The sequence below is a fragment of the Diadema antillarum genome, unplaced genomic scaffold (assembly GCF_040938485.1).
Source record: "Diadema antillarum isolate AM-2024a unplaced genomic scaffold, OU_Dant_1.0 seq00001334_RagTag, whole genome shotgun sequence".
NCBI lineage: Eukaryota > Metazoa > Echinodermata > Echinoidea > Diadematoida > Diadematidae > Diadema > Diadema antillarum.
Genome location: NW_027272104.1, coordinates 780,119 through 807,720, shown reverse-complemented (window position 1 = coordinate 807,720; position 27,602 = coordinate 780,119). Strand labels below are relative to the sequence as shown.

The following is a 27,602-nucleotide window of genomic DNA, read 5'->3' as shown; positions in this document are numbered from 1 at the left end:
CTTTGACCTTTGACCTTGATTTTTGACCTGTATTGTACATTGGCTACAAAATGCTACTCCTTCGCCATTTCTAACCCGATTTCGATTCCGTTTGCTTTATGTGATGGCACTAGGTGATGGCTTCAAAACTTTACACAGAATTTTGACCTTTGACTTCCTTGACCTTTGACCTTGATTTTTGACCTGTATTGTACATTGGCTATAAAATGCTACTCCTTCGCCATTTCTAACCCGATTTCGATTCCGTTTGCTTTATGTGATGGCACTAGGTGAGGGCTTCAAAACTTTTACACAGAATTTTGACCTTTGACTTCTTTGACCTTTGACCTTGATTTTTGACCTATATTGCACATTTTGCTGCAAAATGCTACTTCCGGCGGGGACATATATTACGCACCGCGTAATTTCTACTTTTCCTTGTTTCGTATAATTAAAGAGCACTTGACTTGCCTCTTTCTAAAGGCAGGGGGAATAATATTACCCATAACATCTGTCGGTAACGAGTCAGGGGAATGTGTACTTTTTTCAAAAGATGAAATTTTGTGAAATTCTCTTTATATTTTCCTTAATATTGTTGTACGCATGTGACATCAAAGTTATTCACACACTGCAGTAGTCTTCTCACCCAGCGGTTACTGCACAAAAACTTCAAAAATTCATAACTTTTGAACGGATTGTCCGATTTTCCTCAAACTTTCAATGATGTGTTCTACTAATATTGTTGCATTCTCTCAATCCTTATGTTTATGAAGGTGAACTTGTCCTTTAAGAGCTAAAAAATTGAAAAAGCTCCCTTTGTGGGGGGACCCCTCCCACACCCTCGCTTGCGTGCACCTGTAGAAACAGGTTCGTGTGTACTGGTACCAATAGTTAGTACATAGTTTTTGTTATAAATACATGTGAGTAATCGACAGCAATATTTACAAATCATCATATGAAGAGTTTGTTTGCAAAAACCGATAAGTCCATATTTGCCAAATGGAGATATTTGCGATTAAAGGTCAAGAAAAATAAAGGAAATAATAATACATTTTTTGCTTCTTTTGACCATAACTTAAAAAATATACCTTATATGTAGTGACAAATACATCATTTAAAAGATATTATTTTGTACTTTATGACAGAGATCGTACTTCAAAATCTTCAATAATGGACTTATCGGTTTTTGCAAACAAACCCGACGTAATTATACTATACTTTCATCGCCCAAGCCCCATTCACTGAAGATGAATAACCACCAATTGCCCCCCAGGCCACAGGACCATTGTAAACTCTGATATCATCAACAGTTCACCGAACTTTGCTATGTGTGTGCATGTCAGAACTTTAAATCATTAAAGTAGTCTGAAGATGACAATTTATGCTGTCTGTTCTTAGTACAGTAAACCTTGCCTAAGTCGAATATACTTGGACTGAAGAAATGCCATGGCTTCGACTTAGAGAAAATTTGACTTACGAGGGATTAAAATCAATGGAATATAAAGAGAAGAGAACTTGAAAAGACCTTCAACTTACGTGATTATTCAACTTATGCGAGGTCGACTAAAGCAAGGTTGACTGTAATTTCCAGTAAATCATGGCATCACATCATAACACTAGCATCTGTATGAAGACAATATAGCTATGATATCACTGTCAATGATATCATTGCTAGGACCCCTTACACTGTAATATTGCATGAAGTCACTCTTGCTGCATTGATTAAAGGTTGTATAATGCCTGATGATTCCCACTACCCCAGATACATTGTGCCATGAACACAGGAGGCAGAGTTCGAGACAGACTAGGATGCCTTCTCAACCACCTGTGCAGTGGGCCTAGAGGAGATGGAGTGAGTAGTAGGTGTGATGGTGAAGTCCTGAGGCAGTGTACGTCAAGAAGCCAAATTGATAACGATGTAACAGTAACTGCAAGTGATCAAGGCGCAGCTCTGTCCGGTCTTGACCGGAGTCAAGAAACACATCTTCATGTCCACCCTCAGTCTGGCCTCAGTGATGAACTATTGGACATCAGGGTCAGCGGCCTGGAGCCAGGTCAGGAGGTGACCTTGCAAGCACACGTGACATCAGAGTGTGGACGGTATCACTTTGAATCAAGCGCAAAGTATGTGGCTGACAGGTCAGGCCAAGTAGCAGGTAAGCGGGTGGAGATATCTTGCAACTTCTCTGTTAATGCTTATAAACATTTTTGTAAAAAAAAAAAAATAAGATTCACTTAACAGAAGTTTTGGCTGAAAACTGTCATTTCAGATCTGTAAATTCTGAGCTCTATTTGACTGTGAATTACAGTATAAAGTATCAATGTATAAGCTGATGACATTTTGATGGTTGAAAAGAGTAGTTCTGATTTAAAAAAAAATAGTGACTTCAGAGGCACCCATCATTTGTTTCTTACCCATGGCATGCTTCACATTTCAAAATTGTATCCTTAATTCTGTTTCTTTTTGGTAGTCCAGAATGATCCTTCCATTGGTGGCAGCTACACGGGAGTAGAACCACATGGACTTCTGTGGAGTATGGTTGCCACGGATACATCCAAATGGCCTCGGCTCATCAAGAAGAACATCCAGAAGCCCTTTGTCTATCACTTCCAAGTTGTGGATGTTGCTGGCCGACTGCTAGGAGAGACATCTGCTGAGAGGTGGTCCCTGGCAGACTATGTGGACAGGATTCCCCTCACTCATGGCAAAGCTGAAGGATGTCTGTATCTTCCGCAGCAAAAGGGTAATTGGACCAGAATCTACTTTAATAAGTTGTAGTTATTCAATGCTTTGAGCTCCAACCAGTTCCTTAATGTGGTTCCAAGTTGACTTCACAGGACAGTAATATCAGCTCTCATTCAAGTATTGGCATCATAAACCACTCACTTACTTGTACTTTGAAAGTATAATGAATTGGAACTTTTTCTCAGGCTACTCATAGCTTTTGATTGATGTCACAGGCATAGAATAGATATAAGTTTTGGTAAGAAATGTAGAGTTCTATTGATAATATGAGTGCACTTTGTTAACGAAAGAAAAAAAAAAGAATCTTCAGACAACTCTTTGCCAATTAGCTTTTGGGCACAATATGCTCAAGGTCAAGGGTCAAAATCAAATTCTCAAATTTTCAGTAAATTATATGGGGGAAATATCTCCCCAATATCTGTGCAATGCCTAAAGGTATTTTCTTGAAACTTAGTGTATACATGTATTACCAGATTTGGGTCATGGGGTCAAAGGTCAAGTGAAAATGCTACATTTTTTCCCCCCATATCAACATATTGACCAATGCATCATTGCTGAGGCATAGCAATCACAATAGCAACATGTCTAGTTTCATTTTATTCTTACCAGAGATGGAAAGATAAATGTTGTATTCCATGTAGAGATTATTGATAGGTATTTCAAAAAGATCTCCTCTCTTCCATCAGGTGATTCCACTCTGATGCCTGTCCTGATCGACATAAGGGGCGGGGTGCCGTACCTGATAGAAGATCGCCCCTCCCTCCTGGCCTCCCATGGGTTCGCCACCATCAGTGTAGACTACTACCGAAAGATGAGGGGTGGTGTAGACATAACAACTGGTATCACCACCTACTTTGACATGCAAATCATCCTTGTGAGTATAATCACACAGTCTGTCCTGGATCTGTGTGAAATCTGCCAATCAAAGAGAAATGGCAAAGACCGTCTCATTTCAGGGGATTCCCAATACTAAACATGCAAAATTTATTTCTCAGTTTCATGTGATTTGTCTCTCTTCTGACATGATGATGCAGTTTTGTGTTTTGTTGTACCATATTTTGTGTGGTTTTATTCTCGAATAGCAAGTACATAGGTATGTTAATTTATTTGTTGGTGTGGAAAGCAACAGGAAATATATCCGGACATGTGTATGTATCAAATTTCTTATTGAGGCAGTTCTCAAGTGTGACTGTATGGTAATCAAATAGAGTGTCCAGTGTAGTGTCTACATATTGTATTCTGCTAATTCTTTTTGTACAGGTGCAATGATCAGGGGACCGTTTCATGAAACTTTTTGTCAGTGATTTACACTGACAACTGTTAAAAGCTACTGAAATCCTTGCATTTGATTGGCTGATAGCAAATTTGTCGGTGAAAACCTCCAACGAACTCGTTGATGAAACGCCCCCCATATCTTTCTGGGGTTTATTAATCAGGAAACTTTTTTTTCCTATCTTCCAATGAACAATGTTATTGTTGTTGTTGTTGTTGTTGTTGTTGTTGTTGTTTTGAAGCCTTGCCCGAGAGGCTAAATACAGTGGAAACTCAGTGTAACAAGATCCTTGAGACCAGGGGCCCATTTCATAAAAAGTTGTCACAGATGTGACAAGCTACTGAAATCCTTGCTTCTGATTGGCTGAGAGAAAATTTGTCATAGAAATGTGGTAGTTGTCACTAATAACAAGTTTTATGAAACGGGCCACAGGACATTTTGTTCTTTATATCAGATATTTTGTTTTATCAGTGGTCAATAACAATACAAAACAAGGGAATTAAATTCATTGGGACCAGAGAAATTAGTTTGTTATAGCAGATATTTTGTTATGTTAGATCTCTCTATATCAAGTTTCTACTATGTTGTTTTAATTTATGTCCTACTTAGGCCGAATCTGTTCATTTATTCAAAAGCTTGGACACCCTGCTCCACATTAGTGTCATGTAATTCAGTGATTCAATTGCTGGAATACAATGCTATGTAGCTCCATAACAGACCATTGAATTTAAACAATTACACATTACAGAATTATGCTATTTAAATGATTAAAGAGGAATTACATGATTACAGGACAGGTTGTTTAGTACTGTATTTCAAAGCAGCCAGTGTAACGCTTGGTATGAAGTAGTTTCAGTTCATATCCTTGTGATATTTGCTGCTAGTTTTGAGGAATTTTGGTAGCTGTTTTTGTCACTCTGTTGTTCTCTAGGTGGAGTGTGTACATATACTTTTGTAATTACAAGTGAACAAAGGCAATGTCAACATTAAGATAACTATCAATATTAGTATTACGATATCATCAATGACAACATTTTATTTTTGATATAATTGATATAATACATGTATGTTATTTTTCAAGTAGTTATGATGAAGAGGTTTTGTGATATATGACTGTTTTCAAGCATGTATGATATATGTTTCTTTGTATGAGATTGTGTTTTTTTGTTTGTTTGTTTGGTTTTTTTAGGATGTCATTGATTTCATCTGGAAACATCCTCGTCTGGACATCAACAGAGTTGGAATAGTGTCTGCTTGTCTTGGCAGCTATCTGGCCATGAATGCTGTAGCCAGAATAGCGGGACTTCCCATCAAGTGTTTGTCAGTTACAGGAAGCAGTGACCTACCTCCACCTTCTATTGGCTTTGTGCTTCCTGACAGAACTCGGATCAAATTACCCTTGTTAGTATCAGGAACTCGTGACGATTTGGGATACAATTCTTTGTCTTTTTGTAAGGACAGTACTGGTAAAAGAGGATATTATACGTGCTTCTTACAATATGAAGCTAGTATGAAAATGAAAGCATGCAAATTTTTTGCTTGTTATGTGCAATATCAATTCATATCTTTGATTTTAAAGTAGGGGTATAAGTGGTATGATATATGCTGTTTTCTTCATGGTTCACCAGTCCTGTAGCTTACGTGTGTCATTCTTAACCTTTCCGGTAGTTTTCGTCCAAATCCGTTCACAACTTTTTGAGTTATTTTGCACACAGACAAACAAACTAACAAACAAACAAACACCGATGAAAATGTAACCTCCTCCCTTGGTGGATGTTATATTAGGGTTTATCAAGAAAAACACTGATACATTGTATCTCCTTATATTTTAGGCTTTGTTGCGAAAATTTCATATGGTAGAATGTTTTGTGATGCAGCAGATCTACACATATGCATCAAATGTAATATCTTGAACATTTTTGAAATCACTGCTCCCAAAGTTAAACAGGACCTTTAACCCTATAGGCTGGGCTATTTAAAGTGAAAACATAGTTTTGGTAAGGGTTTGAGAACCCGTCTGGCACCATTTCATATCTGCTTGCAATATATCGAAAGAGTCTACAAAGAAACTTACCTGGCTGACGCGATTTGCCTGGATGATGAGTCGTTTTGGAGTATTTTGAGATAAAAAATAAAAGTCGGTAAAGGATCCAGACTAACTCCGTCTCAAGGAAAACTCGACCCTATTTCAGACAATTTACACGCAGTTCGTGATCGCCATATTCTACTGTATATACAAAACGAGGCCTAACTGAACAGACAGGAAAGTGCGTGCTAATCCTGTACAAAACAAATGGACAGCGCGCGGTCCTCAAGCGTATACGCACATCACCTGAGTTGCTGAGACGCGCTGTCTTTGAAGTTGTTGTTGTTTATCAAGCGTCTTTGATTGTTTTTAGAGGTGCTTGATAGGCGCACACTAATTTTGCATGCACGCCAAAGAGGTTTTTTGATGCGTGCGTTGTAACAACTCGGACCATTACTGCGAGTAGCCAGAACGCGAAGCGCTATACAGGCCGCTCCCATAGTACAACACTGTACAATCCAGAGGGACAACCAAGACAACTCAGCCCGCCATCAAAGCGAGGCCGAGTTGTCCCTGAGTCCGAGTTTAGCCAGACCCTGTACAGGTAAGTTCTGAGACTGAACCTTTTTGGTTAATATTTCGCATTTTCGTCGTTACCCATCGAATATCTTGTTATTACAGCATTATTCCGCACATTTCCTAGGCATACGTTTACGTTTGGGAGCGAAATTTGACAACATTTGCAGGCGTACCAGAACCTCCAGATCTCGGCCGTTGACAGCGCGATCGCAACGAAATTTGGCACACACATTGCCTATGACGTAATCTAAAGTACCATGAAGTTATTTTTTTTTTAAAGTGTCATTATTGCTAAATTGTACTGATGCATGAAATCAGACAATTTGGTATAATTAAGTATAGATCACTAAATAAACTTCAAAACAGGCACATTTTTGTGTAAATATTCTTTTTAGTGTCCTTTAGCAAATGCAAGAGAAAAATAAGTATTTTATTTCTTTTAATTTCTTATGTATTTCTCTGGTTTTTGTCCCCGCCGAACGAGTTCGAGCAGGGGACTATGAAACGGGCTCCGTACGTGTGTGTGTCCGTGTGTCCGTCCGTCCGTCTGTCCGTCCGTCCGTGTGTCCGTGTGTCCGTGTGTGCGTCCGTGTGTGATCAAAATCTTCAATTTGCTACTTCTCTGTCATTTATTAGCCAATTTTGATTCTGTTTGCTTTATATGATAGCACTACATGGGAGCTTTGAAACTTCTACACAGAATTTCAGTCGTGACCTTTGACCTTGACCTTTGACCTATATTGTACATTTTGCTACAAAATGCTACTCCTTCGCCATTTCTAACCCGATTTCGATTCCGTTTGCTTTATGTGATGGCACTAGGTGAGGGCTTCAAAACTTCTACACAGAATTTTGACCTTTGACTTCTTTGACCTTTGACCTTGATTTTTGACCTGTATTGTACATTTTGCTACAAAATGCTACTCCTTCGCCATTTCTAACCCGATTTCGATTCCGTTTGCTTTATGTGATGGCACTAGGTGAGGGCTTCAAAACTTCTACACAGAATTTTGACCTTTGACTTCTTTGACCTTTGACCTTGATTTTTTGACCTATATTGTACATTTTGCTACAAAATGCTACTCCTTCGCCATTTCTAACCCGATTTCGATTCCGTTTGCTTTATGTGATGGCACTAGGTGAGGGCTTCAAAACTTCTACACAGAATTTTGACCTTTGACTTCTTTGACCTTTGACCTTGATTTTTGACCTATATTGTACATTTTGCTACGAAATGCTACTCCTTCGCCATTTTTAACCCGATTTCGATTCCGTTTGCTTTATATGATGGCACTAGTTGAGGGCTTCAAAACTTCTACACAGAATTTTGACCTTTGACTTCTTTGACCTTTGACCTTGATTTTTGACCTATATTGTGCATTTTGCTACAGAATGCTACTCCTTCGCCATTTCTAACCCGATTTCGATTCCGTTTGCTTTATGTGATGGCACTAGGTGAGGGCTTCAAAACTTGTACGCAGAATTTTGACCTTTGTCTTCTTTGACCTTTGACCTTGATTTTTGACCTATATTGTACATTGGCTACAAAATGCTACTCCTTCGCCATTTCTAACCCAATTTCGATTCCATTTGCTTTATGTGATGGCACTAGGTGAGGGCTTCAAAACTTCTACACAGAATTTTGACCTTTGACTTCTTTGACCTTTGACCTTGATTTTTTACCTATATTGCACATTTTGTTACAAAATGCTACTTCCGGCGGGGACATATGTTACGCACCGCGTAATTTCTACTTTTCCTTGTTTTTTTTACTTTATGTTTTTTATTGTTTTTTTAATGAAATTTTTCTGCGAAATTGTTCCGAACAAGAAAATGTTATTAATTGATTTTAATCAATGAAACCCCAAAATAATCATGCTTTTATGAAATTTGCCTGTAAGCACAGTAACTTTGCATTGAAATTGTACATTAATTCATGGTTTTGAGCAATTTTTGGTCTGACATGCATGCACATATTTATGTGCAACTTCGGAACCGCGCACCCGGGCATCAGAAATTTGGTGTCAAAAGATGTGGGAGATTTAAAGGAAAAAAGTCATGAAGCATCGCGGCGATAGCTTTTCACGATAGCAATACATCGTACGGACGGAATGTCGAGGCCCCCGGCCTAGATAGGGTTAAGTTATAACAAGTATATTTCAGCAGTCCTTACCAGCTTTATCCTAAATGTTTGTAAAAGTACTCTACAAAAGTATTGTATAAGAATGCATGACATCATCTCATCTCAAACACTCTGCTGAGCCTGGTGTAGAGATTGATTTCAGACATGTTGAAGACTTGAGGAACCTAAATAGCAAAGTTGACTTCAGAGGCGATAGGCCATACATGGTTCTCATACTTATCAACCAGTACATATCAAAATGAGTGAAGACTACACTTGTATGTGTCTTTGAACTCTTTATTTGCCATGTTGTAAGCCCCCTGTGTGGCACATTATTCTGATACAGCAACGTGGTCGTGCTTTAGCAAAACATTGTGTTTTTCAAATCTGTGTAACCTTTATAGACTTATGTTACCCTCAACATGTAATGAGCAAAGTTATAGAGAAAATGCCAAGCTTTGCTTTGAGATGAATTGTATGACAAATCTATGATTATTTTTCTTTCAAATAACCAGTAGCTACACTATTGTCAAGGCATTATTACCTCCACCAAGGGAGGAGGTTATGTTTTTGTTACCGTTTGTGTGTTTGTTTGTCCGTGTGCAAAATAACTCAAAAAGTAGTTAGCGGATTTGGATGAAACTTGCAGGAAAGGTTTAGAATGATACAACTAACAGATGATTAAATTTTGGTAGTGATGCGAAAATTTTGGGGGAATTTATTTAGGATTTTTGATATATTTGCAGGTAGGGTCAATGAACTTGGGAGTTCAGGCTGGGAGTATTTGAGGGTTGCATGCGCGCACTAAAGTGCGTGCTCTAGACTAGTTTCTGCTAGGGCGAGGCGCGCCGTGCAGCTGAGGGTTTATGACGTAACAAAGGCTCCTATATTGGGAAATAGGCGACTTTCAGCACACAATGCTGTATAAGTACGTATGGGTGGAAATCACTGATATCTCTGTGTGAGAACAAGATTAGTGGTGGAAATAAGCTGCATGCTTGGCGGAGGTCTGCGCTCTCAGAGTGCTTCTCTAGTTTTGTACACGAAACAGTGACAGAAAGGTTGAGTTTAACCCAATAGGGAACACCGCTTGATATTCAATCACCACATCAAATGCAATCTACATTTGAAAAGAATTACTGGGGCATTTGGTGATTAATAATTTTGTTTAGGCGAGTTTGTGCGTTTAAACTTGGCATGCCGTTGACTGAGTCAGGCATGCGAACGTGGCACATAGAGAGTTGAGTGTATAATCATTGTATCCCCCGAACAGAGTTCGGAGGATACAATGGATTTGGCCTCGTTGCGCCACGTCCGCGTTTGCCACAGAGATTTTCTTGTGAGCGCTCTACTGACTGCAGTTCTTCTTCGATCATCTTCAAATTTGGCATGAAGGTGTATTATGTTAAGACGAAGCAGCCTATTGTTTTTGGTGATGGTGCCCTCGCTTGTTCCGTCTTTATACATGAAAAGGTAAATTTAACAGGGTCTGCTTGTGTGTGTGACGCTGGCCTTGTTTCTCGACCGATTTTTTGCAAATTTGGTATGTAAATGTATCATAGTCAAATCTATACACCTATACCTATTGATAATGCTGCCCTCACTGTTCCACCTTTTACAGGGTCAAAGGTCACCCTGATCATGTCAAAATTGGCAGAAGTGCTTATTTATGCAATAACTTGATTGTTACTCAATGGATTTTATTCAGACTTGCTAAGGAGATGTATGGGTGGTCATTCTACATGAAGGACACAACAGTTTGTGGTGACGGCGCCCTCAGTGTTCCGACTTTGATGCCAATACACATTTCTTGTGTGTGCTCTATCAGCCACATTTCTAATCAGATTTTCTTCAAATTTGGCAAAAAGGTGCACTAATATAGTAAAATGAAGATGCCTATATTGTTTTTGGTGGTGGTATCATAGTCAAATCTATACACCTACACCTACTGATAATTATGCCCTCACTGTACCATCTTTTACAGGGTCAAAAGTCACCCTGATCGTGTCAAAATGTGCAAATATGCATGCTTATTTAGGCAATAACTTGATTGTTACTGGATTTTACTCAGACTTGCTAAAGAGGTGTATGGGTGGTCATTCTACATGAAGGACACAACAGTTTGTGGTGACGGTGCCCTCAGTGTATGTCACATTTCTTGTATATGCTTTATAAGCCACATTTCTTGTCAGATTTTATTCAAACTTGCTATGGAGGTTTATGGGGAGTTATTCTAGGTACCGGTAACAAAAGTTTTCATCGCCAGCGCTCTCATTGTTCAAACTTTTATAGGATGACATGTCATATTCCTTGTTTGTGCTATATATACTAACCTCATTTCTCGTCGGATTTTATTGTATCCTGTGACAGTTGCCATATCATACAACATTCTGGCCTAAACAGTAATCCAGATGGGGTATCTATGGGAGACGGGTTCAGGGGATACATGTGCTCGATTGTGAGTGCTCTAGTTCTATGTTTGGTATCTTCGCTCTTTATTGTCCAACATGCAGTGGCGTTCTGTCACAGTTCCATGATAATATAATATGGTCTGGCCTTGAGGGGGATACAGCATTTATTGCCTGAACTAGAATTGTATTGCCCATGTCTTTGACTCGGGCAATACAATTCTAGTGTGGGCAATTAATGTCGTATCCTCCGAAAGAAGACAGTTCATATCATTATTATTACCCATTTCAGGCATCTTGAGCAGTAAAATGAGTCATTACAATATAAACTTTTTACAACTTCCCAATCCACGGTATTCCACTTGGCGCCAGCTCGAGCTCTACTCCACACTGCGCACTACATCCTTATACACAGGTCAGGTACGCAGCGCGCGTATAACAGCCAACTCACACAGGCGCAGAGATCTTCTTCTGTTTTTACGTGTTAACCTATGGGATTTTGCCCTCTATCGCGAAACTTGGGTATGCAGCGTGCGTAGAAACAGCCAGCTCACACAGCTACAGTAACAGCGATTGTCCTTTAGTTTTACGTATTAACCTATGGGAATTTACCCTTTGTCACAAAACCACTCCTTGAGAAACTGCCATTGACAGCAAAGTTTTCTCACCTGGAGCTCAAGTGCCCAAATGCTATATTCCCCTCGTTTTTAATGCGCAAATCCCATAGACGTTTGCCAAAGCGGGAATATGGAAAATTTGTTCCTCATTTACTGCTGCACAATCTTGTTATAGTACAAGGGAAATACACTTTTGTAGAACCACAGCTCAGATGCCCGATACGGGTAATAATAAAAGTTGATTTACCCTTATTTATGTTAAGATTAATCCAATGCCCGACTCATTATTACTAACCCGTATTTCAAATGCAGAATCTGAAAGCAGCTGTATTATTTTATGCAAAATTTTTGTAGATATGTAATTCATAAGAATCTATGACGTATCACCTAGTATCCCTAATCGTAAAATTTCAAACTCAATGATGGCTGCGCTCTGCAAATGCTTCATTTGTTTTACCTAACGGTTGCAGAAAAATTCAATTTTAGTACGCAGATTTTGGCTGGACGGGCATACGACGGAGAAGATGGCTTGATGTATTGCACAAATACTCACGACTATGACATTCCCCCTGGAGAATTCACAACTCCAGTGAGTGGTAACGTTAATGGTGATTACGATGATGATGGTGATGGTGACGGTAACGGTGATTGTGACAGGGATCCTGGTAAATTGCTACAGTTCCATGACATTTGCTCCTGCGACAATTGCTTCTATGAAATATCTGCACGCTATTCAAAGCCAAACATATATTCTACCAACAAACATAACCTAAAACCCTACTATAACACTTACCCTAAGTCCATGGAGAAAATCAGACCGGAGAAATTGTTGCAGGAGCAAATGTTGTGTCACTGTTTGGGACATACTTAAAAAACAAACAAACAAACAAACAAGCAAGCAAACTCATAACAAGAGCATTGTCATGACTGTTTTCAATACAGTGCACTTGTTACTGTAAAACATGATATATTCGCGGCACGAAATTTTCGCGAATTGGAGCCGACGGCCTTTTTCGTGGCAAGAAATTTTCGCGAATTGCCTCTTGCGTTCAATACATGTAGTGTAGATAAGAAATTTCGCGTGCATTTTAATTTCGCGAATCTTGGCTCTCGCGAAATTCGCGAAATTAAAATGCACGCGAACATTTCTCGTTTTACAGTATATAACGGACACGGTTATAGTGAAATTCTGGTTACAACAAAATAAAAATTCAGGTCGCAACATATACTGTAAAAGTGGAAATTTTTGCGCATTTCGTGCAATGAGAAGCTAGCGCGAAAATAAAAACACGCAAAACATATATTCCAGTACTTTCTGTTTTGATTCTGCGTAATTAAAAACACGTGAAAGTCTTCTGACACAGCCAGGCGCAAAAAATTAGTCGCGCGAAAATATCCACTTTTACAGTATCCTTTGTTTATTGTTATTGTTTATTTGTCCGGCTGTAACGAAAGTTTGATATAACAGAAGAAAACTGACCAGAAATGAATATAATGTATTAGTGGAAAATTGACCAAAGAAAATGGAATCCCATTTTCTTTACCTAATTTTCCACTAACAAATTATATTCATTTCTGGTCAGTTTTCTTCTATGAATATTGATTTATGAGTGGAAAATTACATTCATTTTTGGTCAGTTTTCTTTTGTTTACGTTTGTTACATACTCAAAAACCTGTATTACTTCGGTGATTTCTCGCATTTATCCCCAAGTTGAATTATCCTTTGGGTTTATGCCAGGTTCAAGTGTGTGCATATGTGTCACGCACAAACACTGTTATAGCTTCTGACCATTCGAGCATTGAGAATTAATGTTTCTGGGACGAACACTGAAATAGGGCTTTCTATAGCTCAGTCAAAGGAATCCCATTTTCTGTGCTCAATTAGTTTCCACTAAGAAATTTGAATATAACGAAAAACGAGGGCATCGTTATGATGGAAGTCCACTGTTTCGATCAGGAAGTGTTACATCTCCATCAGTCAATAGATTGACAGTTTGACAGAGCACACGCCTGTCTGAAATGGAGTTTAGGTAGGAATCTGCAGCCAGTATAGGAACTGTGTTTTCTGTCATACTTCTGATTCTAGTTCAAGTGAACAGCTGAAACTTTCTGACTGTGATAGTGGCTGAAATATGTACAGAAGGCTGTGAAGAGTCAGACTACATGTATAATGTGTTATACTGTGCTCATACATCTTGGATATTAAAAGGGTATGATTCAGAACTGATTAAGATCAATTTCATTCACTCTTTGATACATGCTTTGCAGTTGGAGTGTCGTCGTTGCAAGTTTTACTCTTTTTGATTGTAAACAGTGTCTTGTATGTCTGGTTGTATCAATGTGAGTACAGGTGGAAGATATCAACATTCCAATGCTGTTCCTCATCCCAGGAGATGACAGGTTCGTGCCATCCGTGAAGAACACTAACAGGGTGAGTAGTCTCGCTTCAAGACGTATTAAATCTCATATCTGTGTGCGTTGAAGAATTTCCTTGCTTTCTTTTATGTAACCTCTTTTTAATACACCTAGAAATTTTGTGCAATGATAAACCTCTTCTCACTGAAGGAATTACGGAGCACATTTCATACTTTCAGTGGAGATTGAATCGAGGAATAGAATTACATAGGGATGATATAAATTATATAAATACAGCTGTACATGTATAGGGATGATATCAATGCAACAAGAAACAGAAATCTCACCTATCACACACAGTTACTGTATATGCCATTTGCTCTGTGGGGTTTTGATCCAGGTCCAACATGAATGCGATGTGCACACATACATTTCGTTGTCCATTATTGCTGTACTCTATTAATCACGAATTCAGCCACTTGCGAAATTGTCCGGATTTGCTTCTAAAATATATGGCTTATACAGTGAGAGGAGCCATTGGAAATGATGTCTAAGTCCAGATTACAAACTGTAAAGAGATTTGTAGTATTGCTCTTTCTTTTAAATATAAAATTGCAAGACTTGTAGATTTGCACTGTGCTATAACCTGAAATGCTAAAACTTGGAGGAGCCATTTGCAGTGTAGGCTTTCAATGTTGTTGTTTTATAGAAAGAAGAGAGAGAAAAGAAGAGAAGAGGCTTTCAATGCTCGACAAAAGAATACCATCACGAGAAAGATGGCTGCTTGGATTGCAACATCTAAACTTGAAAAGAAAACTTTTTTTTTTTTTTTTTGTCTGAGATGTAGATGATACTAGTAGCTGGTCAGGAAATCATATTGCAGCAGTTCAAATGTCATATGACATTACCTGCTGATTAAAATGTCTGGGAAAACCCAGTTTAATTCTTTCTTTTCTTCCCCCAATGTCCACAACTTGAAATTCTTGTCAAGTGATATCATTTAGAGGGAAGTGCATCAGTAATGTAGCACTAGAATTGTCCTACTTATGCTCTTTCTTTTTTTGCACTCAATGGAAAGAAGGCACATGAAGTAATACCTCATTCATTGTTTGCCTGGCACATTCTTCTTCTTTCTTTTTTTTTTTGGACAGTTTTTAGCACTCAATTAGATGGAGTTGGCCTGGATATATATATTCCTTCTCTTTTCTTTTCTCACTCTCTCTGTTGATAGATGCTCACACGACTTCAGAATGCTGGAAAACATCATTTGTTTGAAGCTGTCTTCTTGAGAGGCACCGGCCACTTTGTGGATGTGCCATACCTACCACTCTGCAGATTTTTTAACGTCTGTCCTGGTGCAAAAATAGGTGAGAAGAATGCAAGGTTTTCCTATTGCAAGATTGGACAAATGTACTTGGATTTTGTCTATGTTGTGGTACAGTAGATGCCCGCTATATTGAAGTCCTCGGGACCAGCAGTTTTCTTTCGTTATATCAAAATTTCGTTATAACTGAGCAAACTAGCAAAATACTCAGAGAGCACAGACCTCTGCCAAGCCAGCAACTCAATTCCACCCTTGTAAAAACGCATGCATTTTCCCCAAATAGAAGCATTGTTTACGTCATTCACAGACTCCAACCCCAAGCACCTTCTGATCTCGAGATTCTCCCGCCTGAAACCCCAAGCGAACGGGAGACTCCAACTTGATGTGCGCTTCGTGCACATTAAGAGCGAGAAGCATGAAGTTCCTTGTGGCCGGGGTCCAGGGTCTGCTTAAGGGCCCTGGAAGCCATGGGCGTAAAACCCGGGGGGGGGGGGGGGATGGGGGGGATATTTCCCCCCCACTTTTGAAGGAGGGGGGGATGGCCTGTACAAATATCCCCCCCCCCCTGAAATTCTCCCAAGAAAAAGGATGTAGGAACAAAAAAACAAACAAAAAGAAATGTGGTGTGTTATTGATTTCAGCATGATGGATTATTGCATAGCCTATAATCTAGGCGGAGAATGCAGTTATTGTCTTTGTAATTTGCTGTTAAGCTAAACGTATGATGCAGCGAGATAATTGTCTTTGCCAAGCGATACATCTGATGCGGCGAGACTACGAACAGTGGACGCATCTACCGCGTCCGCTAGGCGCCACGATCGGTGGCAGTTTTTTTTTTTCCGTGTAAGAAGACTGCCACCGATTAAAAAAAAGAAAAGAAAACAACGACAAACAACTGGATCATAGGCGGTGTATTCGCGCGCATCCACTGTTCGTAGTCTCGTCGCATCAGACCAGCTGCATCCCCACCCAGGTTATAGGCTACATACTGTAATGCATGAGCCATGACGTTCGCACGCCCGCCTCGTGACGAGAGCATACTGCTGAACAGTGCTAGCAGCGCTCGCGTACTTCTCTCGCACGCCAATGCATGTAGAGCAATATCGACCGTAATGCATGCTTCGGATGTTGAACTACTGTAGTAGCCACACAACCAGATGGCAACCAGCTGCATGCAACCAGGGAGGTGCTCTTCCCACCTCCTTGATGCAACACAGTCTATAGGGCCATGGACGTAGGCGTGAACGAGTGCACCATGCCGAGCGCGATGCGACTCACGTCGAGCTCCGCATGAGTTACCCAAAGATCTAGATAACAAACGAGTTTGTTAACAGCCTTGTACGAGTTTCAGTCGTAGGAATTGCAACACATTTACCCTCTCCATAATATTGGCAGTGATTTTGCTCAGTTAGTATAATTCGTTTGCCTCCAGAAAAAACAAAAGGAACGGGTGTCGATTCCCATATTTTGCCATATGCAAGTACCTCCTTTAATCTAATGAACATTGCTTTAGATTAATGGTTCAGACCTATTAACCAGATTTCTTTTTGTTTTCATAGGAGATGTGCAAAAAACACAAGAAAGTTCACCTGTTAACAAACATACATCAATAGATTAATAAGACAAGTTTATTCGCAGCCAATTTTTGTCCCCGCCGAACGAGTTCGAGCAGGGGACTATGAAACGGGCTCCGTACGTGTGTGTGTCCGTGTGTCCGTCCGTCCGTCCGTCCGTGTGTCCGTCCGTCCGTCCGTCCGTCCGTGTGTCCGTGTGTGCGTCCGTGTGTGATCAAAATCTTCAATTTGCTACTTCTCTGTCATTTATGAGCCAATTTTGATTCTGTTTGCTTTATATGATAGCACTACATGGGAGCTTTGAAACTTCTACACAGAATTTCAGTCGTGACCTTTGACCTTGACCTTTGACCTATATTGTACATTTTGCTACAAAATGCTACTCCTTCGCCATTTCTAACCCGATTTCGATTCCGTTTGCTTTATATGATGGCACTAGGTGAGGGCTTCAAAACTTCTACACAGAATTTTGACCTTTGACTTCTTTGACCTTTGACCTTGATTTTTGACCTATATTGTACATTTTGCTACAAAATGCTACTCCTTCGCCATTTCTAACCCGATTTCGATTCCGTTTGCTTTATGTGATGGCACTAGGTGAGGGCTTCAAAACTTCTACACAGAATTTTGACCTTTGCCTTCTTTGACCTTTGACCTTGATTTTTGACCTATATTGTACATTTTGCTACAAAATGCTACTCCTTCGCCATTTCTAACCCGATTTCGATTCCGTTTGCTTTATGTGATGGCACTAGGTGAGGGCTTCAAAACTTCTACACAGAATTTTGACCTTTGCCTTCTTTGACCTTTGACCTTGATTTTTGACCTGTATTGTACATTGGCTACAAAATGCTACTCCTTCGCCATTTCTAACCCGATTTTGATTCCGTTTGCTTTATGTGATGGCACTAGGTGAGGGCTTCAAAACTTTACAAAGAATTTTGACCTTTGACTTCTTTGACCTTTGACCTTGATTTTTGACCTGTATTGTACATTGGCTATAAAATGCTACTCCTTCGCCATTTCTAACCCGATTTCGATTCCATTTGCTTTATGTGATGGCACTAGGTGAGGGCTTCAAAACTTTTACATAGAATTTTGACCTTTGACTTCTTTGACCTTTGACCTTGATTTTTTACCTCTATTGCACATTTTGCTACAAAATGCTACTTCCGGCGGGGACATATATTACGCACCGCGTAATTTCTACTTTTCCTTGTATTGATATGCAACATTCATCTCACGAACAGAAAAATGGATTCTTTAATCCCTAATTAAACAATCCCACAGAAAAGGCAAGACATTCTAACAGTTTGCCAGAATAGTACGAAAAGATTTTCACTTTTTTTTTCAGTGAATAGGACCTGGAATCGAGTACTGAAACGAATATTGTACCTTAATTTTAAGGTGTGATCACACATCGCCGGTTTAGATGGCGGTTCATTTGAGATTTGTAGTTAGTAAACGTTGGTTTGTCTTCAATTAATGTACGGTTTGCTTAATCTATTCCTGTGAGGTAACTGAAGTTAAAAGGTAAAATTTCCTTCAATACGAGATGAACTTTCAAGTTTTCAATCTCCGCCTATACGGTCCTTATATAACCTTGCGTTTCTGATGTTTATTGTTTACTCTCCAAAGGAATGGGGTTAGACATGAAAGATAATATTCTATATAGTCGATTGGAATTACGGAACATAATTTTGTTATTAGAGTCCACAAAGATTGTCATAGAGACACATACGGAGAAAAAACTGTGCTTGTTTGTTTAACCTTGTTTGCTTTGTCACTGTTTTATGTTAAGGTTTTTAACACATAATGTACAAAACTGATCTCGCGGAATAAATTTATTCAAGTGAATAAATATATATATACATTCACCTTTATCCAGCAATTTGTTCTCAATAGTGTTTCGATCAGAGGAAAACTAGTGTGTTAGTTGTCGCATGTCACAAGTTATCCCGGGTTACATGAAGAGCTGTCACTATACCTTGCCACTACAACTCGACTTCTGTGGAAACCGTTCTTCGTTATTCTGCCAAGTACCATTTTATATCCCCCCGCCCCCCCAAAAAAAAGCGGAAACGCGCGAAACCGAGCGCTTTAAATTTTCAATCGTGTGCAGTGGATGAAGTTGGGTGAGACAAATCATTTTGTCCCCCAAGCAATTCCCGAGATGAGGACAAATCTCGAACTTTCTTTATGGAAAATTGGACAACTACCGCCAGAATTATGCACCGAATCGCTGAATTGCAATCATAAATATATACAAAAGCTACTGGGTCCCTTTCAATAGACTTTGTACACTTTTGAGATTGACGTTTTATTTCCTTATATTTATCAAAGAGTGTGCAGCAGATCTTTCACTTACAAAAGCTCCCTCATATGCAGAGGCGTCGATGGAGGGGGAGGGGGATGGTTCCCCCATAAAAGTATTGGGGACAAACAGATCATTTTGCTCCTCCTTGTAATTCCCGAGATGTGGAAATGTTCTTACTTTTTTTGATAGAAGACTGTCTAAATATTTCACCCAAAGATGGCTGAATTTCAATTCTGAAAATACAAAATCTCCCTTGCGTAAGAGGGGGATAGGCCTAACCCCTCCCATACCCTCCCCGTTCAATCATTTCTACTTAATACACTTTAGATTGACAGATTTCAAAATGTTTCATCCAAAGTGTGCACCAGGTCTGTTACTTCACTTTAAAGAAATGCAAATGTTCCTTGGGTGGAAGGAGATATCTAGATACTTTCAATTAACGGAGGATCCCCCCTAAAAAAAATAGTATACACTTCTGAGATTGAAATTTCCCCAGATTACATCATAAATGTGTTTACAAGATATTTGTTGCTGCCAGTAATTGCCAGCAGTTGCGCCCGGTGCGCCCCCATCCCTTAATTTCCAAAGCGAAAAAAGTACAGCTACAAACGGCAGTTTTTGGACTGTAAAATGTCAAAATTTCAAGCTCGCTCGCTTCGCTTGCTTGCATTGAATCGTCATGCCATTCTCCTGATGTTGCTGCCGGGTAATTGCCAGCAGTTGCGCCCGGTGCGCCCCCCCCCCCTTATTTTTCAAAGCGAAAAAGATTTAGCTACAAACGGCAGTTTTGGAACTGTAAGATGTCAAAATTTTCAAGCTCGCTCGCATCAGGGAGGTGGGAAGAGAAACACCTCCCTGCTCGCATTTAATCGTTATGTCATTCTCCTGATGTTGCTGCCAGTGATTGCCAGCAGTTGCGCCCGGTGCGCCCCCACCCCCCCCCCCCTTAATTTCCTAAGCGAAAAAAGTACAGCTACAAACGGCAGTTTTTGGACTGTAAAATGTCAAAATTTGCAAGCTCGCTCGCTTCGCTCGCTCGCATTTAATCGTCATGCCATTCTCCTTATGTTTCTGCCGGGTAATTACCAGCAGTTGCGCCCGGTGCGCCCCCCCTTATTTTTCAAAGCGAAAAAGATATAGCTACAAACGGCAGTTTGGGGACTGTGAAATGTCAAAATTTTCAAGCTCGCTCGCATTTAATCGTTATGTCATTCTCCTGATGTTGCTGCCAGTAATTGTCAGCAGTTGCGCCCGGTGCGCCCCTACCCCCCTTAATTTCCTAAGCGAGAAAATATAGCTACAAACTGCTGTTTTGGGACGGTACAATGTCAAAATTTTCAAGCTCGCTTGCTTCGCTCGCTCGCATTTAATCGCTATGCTATTCTCCTGATGTTGCTGCCGGGTAATTGCCAGCAGTTGCGCCCGGTGGCCCCCCCCCCTTAATTTTCAAAGCGAAAAAATGTAGCTACAAAAAGCAGTTTTGGGACCGCAAAATGTCAAAATTTTCAAGCTCGCTCGCTTCGCTTGCATTTAATCCTTATGTCATTCTCCTGATGTTGCTGCCAGTATTAAATTGCCAGCAAATGCGCCCGGTGCGTCCCCCTTAATTTCCAAGGCGAAACAAAAATATAGCTACAAACGGCCGCTTTTGGACTGTACAATGTCAAAAATCATGATCGCGGTCATGATCTTCAGTGTAAGAATTAAGACAAGAAGTTTCTCTAAATGATACCATTTTATAGGCAAAATTGTTCAATAATAATCTACATAAAATGTACTGCTACCTTAAACATGTTGGACTGTTTCAAGTCGATAGAACACGCAAAAAAAAAATGAATCAAATTGCACCATTTACAACATCAATATGCAAAAAGTTCTCACTGTGGGAGGGGGAAACCCCCTCCCACACCCTCCCCCCTCGCTCGCATCTCTCCCTCGCATCTAACCGCTCCCCCTAAGATCAAATCCTGGCTACGCTGGTGATAGGCCCCCACTATGTAGTAGGCCTTCACAGTGATTTCGCACAGGCGGAGCAAGAGCTGAAATACCATGATGTAGTCATTCAATTATCTATGAATATTTCTTTTTCTTACTTGTTTTTTTACAGGAAAAAAATCCCGAATTTTACCAGAAGTGTGCACCAGATCGCTGAATTTGAGGTCTGAAAATGCCCAATTTTCCTCGTGTGGGAGGGGGATACCCCCTCGCACACCCTCCCCCAGGCCGCTCCGCTCCCTCGCACAGATATTCAAACTCAAAGTCCCTCCCCTACCCCCCATCATTAAAACGGAACGATGCCCCTGTGATGATTGCTTCACTGACTTAAATCAAGAAAAATTGAAAAATACAATTAATAGCTACAGGAAAATATCTACTACGTTATTCAAGAAATGGATATTCTTATTAGCATTTTATTGAATTTATTTGGGCACTTTTCAGAGCTGGGCTACGTTTTTGAAAGGGGGGGGGGGGGCAAAATCGCCAGTCAGTCAAGAAGAAAGAACATCAAAAGACAAGAGAAACAACAACAAAAAAGTCTTCATACTTTTAAGGTCTGATTTTCCGCCGAAAGTCGGCTGACAAGAAAACAAACAAACAAACAAACAAAAACAAGAACAAAAAGTCGTCATATTTTTGCTGCCACTTCCCTCCCACTTTGCATGGAAAAGAGTGGGACATTTGATCCCTGTAAAGTGTGTGTGTGTGTGTGTGTGTGTTGGGGGGGGGGGGGGGGGGGCTGCGCCGGTCCGGTTATGGGCTTGTAATCGTGGTGATGGTGACTATCGCCAATCATCCCCCCCCCACTCCTCAGTACGGATTTACGCCGTTGCTGGAAGCTATAGGGTTCTAAATGCTCTCTCGTGCTATCTAAGGCTTAGCCTATTTTTCAACATACGATGGCACTTAGTAAGAAATCATCTCAAGCGGGAGACATAGAGCCAGGGCCGGAGAAATCAAATCTCAAGCGGGAGAACGGGAGATTTTGCAAAAGCGGGTTTTCGGCGGGAGATCTCCCGTCGAAAGCGGGAGAGTTGGAGTCTCTAGCATCTGGTCATTGCACGGCACCTTGCCTGAGCAGAGCTTTAGTGCGCGTATGTAAACCTCCAATACGCACAGCTTGGACCAAAGTTTGTTAACCTTTATGCCAAAAGATGAAAAGTCCTCAGAAAATCCTGGAAAATTCCGGGATCACTACCAAAATTGAATGACGTGTTCCTTGTGTCAATATTGACTATTCATGCAAGTTTCACTTCAATCCGTACGCAACTTTTTAGTTATTTTTCGAACAGACAAACCAGCGCCGATGATCACTTATTCTATGCTTAATCTCCGCCTTCCTTGGCGGAGGTAATAAACAATAAAAAAAAAAAGAAAATAGAGTGGATTATGTTGTGGCCTGAATTTTTTACTACGTTGTTACCAGAATTTCTTTATAACAGTGTTTGTTATAACGGGAGTGCACAGTATTGCCTATTCATGTCTGTGTTGGTGCATGTATCCAACTAGAACTCTCCCCATTATGATGCCCTATTCACTTGTTGTTCTTGTCCATCTTACCTCAGATCTATTTGCAACCTGTGGAGGTGATCCAAAGCTTCACAGTCGTGGCCAAGAAACGGCTTGGAGGACGACTATCAACTGGTTCCGCCACCAGTTAGGGGTGACTGAGGTCTATCGCACAGACTGGCTAGACTCTGAACAAGGCCAATGAAAAACTGTCATTGACTTGTTCCCTTGCACAGTGATGTGCTTTGCTGCAATAGTGTATCCAAACTGTTTAATTTTACCAACTGCAGCTTATTCCTACTCTCAACCTTTTGTCCTGATACCTATATACCTTTATTTTACATGTTTCATTATGTCACATGGAAATCAAGAACGTTGTTGTTTTGCTCAACTCAGGCACAGATTCAGGGAAAGAATAATGTGTACGTTAATGCATATTTTATTATTCCTTTCTCATGAATGCAGCTGAAATCATTGTGCTACCATAGTCTGTAGAAACGATTGCTGTATCATACACATGCTGTGAATGTTTACTTATCCATAACCAAACTGTAGAGAGATTTGTTGTATGAATGTCCGTGTACAAAACACTGCCAAGAACTTAGCTCATCGTGTGGCATAGTTTGTTTGCATACATTATCAGGTCTTGCCAACATTCCCATATCCAAATCAGGGAGATTCCACACAGCAATCAGGGAGATATCTGTAAGTTATATGTATTTCAATGGGCAAAAATAATTCCCAAATCAGGGAGATTTTAATACTCTGTGATTCAGACATGAACAGATTTGACATTTTCAGGGAGACTCCTGCAGAATCAGGGAGACTTGGCAGCTCTGCGATTATTCTCAGTTGTATTCTTCCATTTGCTTGTTGATGATTTTTCTGATTTTCAACACTTTAGTACTTCGTACAAGCTGCAGGTCCAACAAAAGTGAAATGATTGTAATGTTAGTACATACAATGTAGTACATTGTATCAACTCTTTGACATGTGCAATGTGATATCTTGAGATGCTAACAAGACAAGGAAGATTTTTACAGTTGTTTTCTGTGGAATACATTTGTATTTGAACTTTTAAAGAACACTTGGAAAATGTTGATAAGAATATGATAAGGAATATGCCTGATAATCCAGAAAAAAAACAAACTATTTAGCTACAAAGTTTTTGATCAGGATTGATTATGATACATTGCTGAATATTTCTGTGTTGTATGTTTTGCTTGCTAAGTTGCACAAAAATAGAAATAATATTATTTTCATGAAGAGGAATTATATTAAGTTTCATTTACGAAAGGATCTAGTCGTACTATTATGTGTGGTAATTCTCTTTATACAGCAATACTTTCATTATGCATTCTACATACCTGTAGTCTTTCATACAGTGCTCAGTGACTTTGCAGAAACTATGTTAAATTCATAACTTTTGAGTAGATGGTCCGATTTTCATCACTTTCACCGGTGTGCTATTGATATTTGCTGCATTTGCACCATTATCTCAATCCTGAATGTTCTTTAGAAGCATATGATCAGATAGTCCCCTATCCATGGTAGTTTGTGGGTGTGCAAATAGTTTACAGTCTTTTTTTTAATGTAAATCCTATTACATGTGTACAGTGTAATAAGGAATAACTTCATTTTATGGCAACCAGTCAGAAGCAGTTGAAATGTATGTTGACTATCAATTGAGAGTGATATGCAATAAATCATGCTTACTGTGTACACTATTTGCCAACTGTATTTTATGGTTGTACATGTGTACATGCATTTTGTTTGTGGCTACAAGTGTACATTGTACATATACTTGGACATTTATGCTCATAAATTTAAAGTACATGTACTATGTATACTGTACCAGTCTAAAATTACATTGTATGTGTATACATTGTATGTATTGACAGTTGTATCTTGATATGCCATTTTGACCAGGGGAAAAAATAAAGGCCTCTACATGTACAGTAAATAGACAAATTGGCTTTTGAAAACACAAGGATTTGATAGCACCTGTAGATTTAAAAGAAGAACGCTAATAAAAATTACAGGTAGGGATAGCAATTAGTGTACATGTACAGTTGATACTCTTGGTAGAATAGTACAAGTACAATGTAGTAATGTTCTTTTACGTTGTACATGTACTTTGTTTAGGGAAGCCAAATCAAATCTAGCACTTCTGACAATAAACTTAACTACCCTATTTTCAGCTATCAGCAATGAACAGCAGCAGGCAACTGAAAAAGAGAGTATTGTAATCTAGTCTTATGTACACACTGACACACACACACACAGGCAGACAGACAGACACACACAAATACAAGATGTAGAGAACAAACACAGACACAGATGCACTCGTAGCCAGAAAACAAAGATACTAAGTGTATTATTACATGTTGTGTACATACATACAACATGCAGTGTATGTACAGTGCAAATTTTAACTCGCTCCAGAAGGGTTAATTCCTGGTTTCCTTTCTTCCTCTTACTTTAATAATACAATCAAAGAAATCTGTTCCTCTACCCCCTTCAATGAAAGAACTTTCTTCTCGTGATCCTGTACTAGACTAGAAAGCCATGATTTCCTCCTCACTATTGTATTCTTATTATACGGACAATATACAGCAGGAACTTCAACCTTGGTCAAGTCAGAAACAAAAATCACAGCCTGTGTATGTCACTGAGGGCATTTTTAATTTGTGCATAGCAAGCCATACTGGGGTATACAGTGTATATTACAATGTACATATGTACTCATAATACATAAAATGCAAGGTGTGGTTAACACTGAATAGTTTCTTTGAGGCACAATATTACAGGTGGATTTACAGAAAGCTTTGTATTGTATACAGTGGAAACTCGATACACTATAAAAGAGATCTGTTACTGTACATGTATAACAAAATACCTGATACAAACAAACTATTATCTGGTCCCAATGAATTTATTTCCATTGTTTGGTATTGTTTATTGACTACAAAATATCTGATATAAAGAACAAATTGTCTTGGTCCCACGGATCTTGTTACATCGAGTTTCCACTGTACATGTATGTGTACAAAAAACAACTACATGTAAATGTGTTCACTGGTTTAGATCGATTAGCACCATGCCATCACTGTGACCAGTATGCACTATACAATCTGTATGAAAATGGCATAAAATGTGTCTTATATTCTGATGTTATCTTCAGGTTGTGTCTCCATCCTTTTATATCCAGACTGTTTCCTCACATACAGAATCTCCACCATAACACACAAAACTACTTCTGCACCACGTCTTACAAACATGTCACTTTCATTGGCATACAGTCTTTTTTTTTTTTTTGCTCTATTAAAACTAATGAGGTCACTTCAGCCAGTCAAGAATGTACTCCAACCAAATGGATACTGACATGCACAAACTTGTGTAATGTACCATCCTCTCGTAAAGTGACAGTGATTGGTTTTACAGTGTATTTGAATGGGACAAGGTAGCACCGTATCATTTCCTATGACCAGGCTGACTCAGTTTGAAAACAGATAGAAAGAAAAAAAAAATCACAATTTGGTGACTGAGCAGTGATATGTTTGAAATGATGATAAAACAGACATTTGAACATCCCACACAAAATTTGTGAGAATTATGTGTGCTATCACTACCTAATATGCCCTGAGCACATATTACGCATCAATAATAGACGGTACATACCTGACAGTCCTTGGTAATACTTGTTCCATGAGACAATATTATATTCCCATGTCGCTGTGTGCTTCAAGAATCTCTTTGGGAAAATACAGTTGTACATAACCTGCACGGGGATGTCAAGGGCTATACCACACCTTAAAAAGGCAACATCTGTATAATATGCCACAAAGAGAATACCAGTGTACATTGTACATGTAGGTAGGAGTCAGGCCTTCAATAAGTTACATTATATGGCGCATATGGTATGTACATACAATGTATACCATACACAAGCAAAAACTCCCTTGGCTTTGTTAATTGTAACAGGACTACGTGACAAGGAGGGTACATCGGAATTGTACAGTGGTTGATGTGACTCCAATTTGTTTCATGAGACTTTACAGGAAGACTTGCGCCATTTTGAGTCGTGGGATTAAAATCTTACTTTTAAGTGAAAGGGACTGAGATTTTGTTTTTTTCCTGTTGACTTCTCCAGTACGTGTACTCAATTTTGTAACTTTAACATTTACTAGCCATACACTGTATATTTTCCTTTTTCACATGAATGAATGAGGGGAAAAAACAGGATTTTTCTAAGCTTTGAGTCAGACTAACTTTGGCATTTGACTTCCACGCATGTGGATCTCATTGTAATCACCTATACATGAATATAATATATTCAGCAAGTCCCTTGTCTGCAATGTACATGTATACGACTAGAATCCAGTCTACAATGAGTGTCATTCACACGAAAGTCAAGGCATACATGTTTTAGTTTTCATTGTATACACATGAACACATGTATCTCTGGCTTTAAAATGGGTGCAGGAAATTTATAGCGGAACTAAATCAAACACACATGATTTGACTTTCTGGTTTTTTTTTTTTTCAGTCAGACCGAGCCACCTGTCTGGAGTCAGCGTTTTCTCAGAGGAATACTTAGTGGAGATGACAAAGTTTAGAGTCTCCATACAATGCATATTACGAGTCATGTTCCAACTACATGTATGCTCTAACTTAGTAATTGACCCCCACATAAAAAGAATACACTGTAATTCCAAAAGCTGCAGCCTTAGTGTCCCCATGGATCCCACAAATTTAAAGTCAGGAGTTTACC

The 27,602-nt window shown here is 39.4% G+C and overlaps 1 protein-coding gene across 1 annotated transcript; it reads left to right on the top strand.

Annotated features, from left to right (window-relative positions):
* Window positions 1-1,753: 1,753 nt before the first annotated feature.
* On the top strand, window positions 1,754-22,980 carry LOC139708428 (bile acid-CoA:amino acid N-acyltransferase-like). The gene is made up of 6 exons (XM_071620378.1): window positions 1,754-2,135; window positions 2,451-2,723; window positions 3,412-3,599; window positions 5,188-5,364; window positions 14,102-14,182; window positions 22,885-22,980. Exons 1-6 carry the CDS (start codon window positions 1,754-1,756, stop codon window positions 22,978-22,980), a joined length of 1,197 nt encoding a protein of 398 aa, XP_071476479.1.
* Window positions 22,981-27,602: the final 4,622 nt, after the last annotated feature.

Coding starts and splice junctions, on each gene's coding strand:
- LOC139708428 (XM_071620378.1), top strand. CDS start 1,754: ATGAACACAGGAGGCAGAGTTCGAGACAGACTAGGATGCCTTCTCAAC. Junction 2,136..2,450: donor CAGGTCAGGCCAAGTAGCAG/GTAAGCGGGTGG, acceptor TCTTTTTGGTAG/TCCAGAATGATCCTTCCATT. Junction 14,183..22,884: donor CCGTGAAGAACACTAACAGG/GTGAGTAGTCTC, acceptor ATCTTACCTCAG/ATCTATTTGCAACCTGTGGA.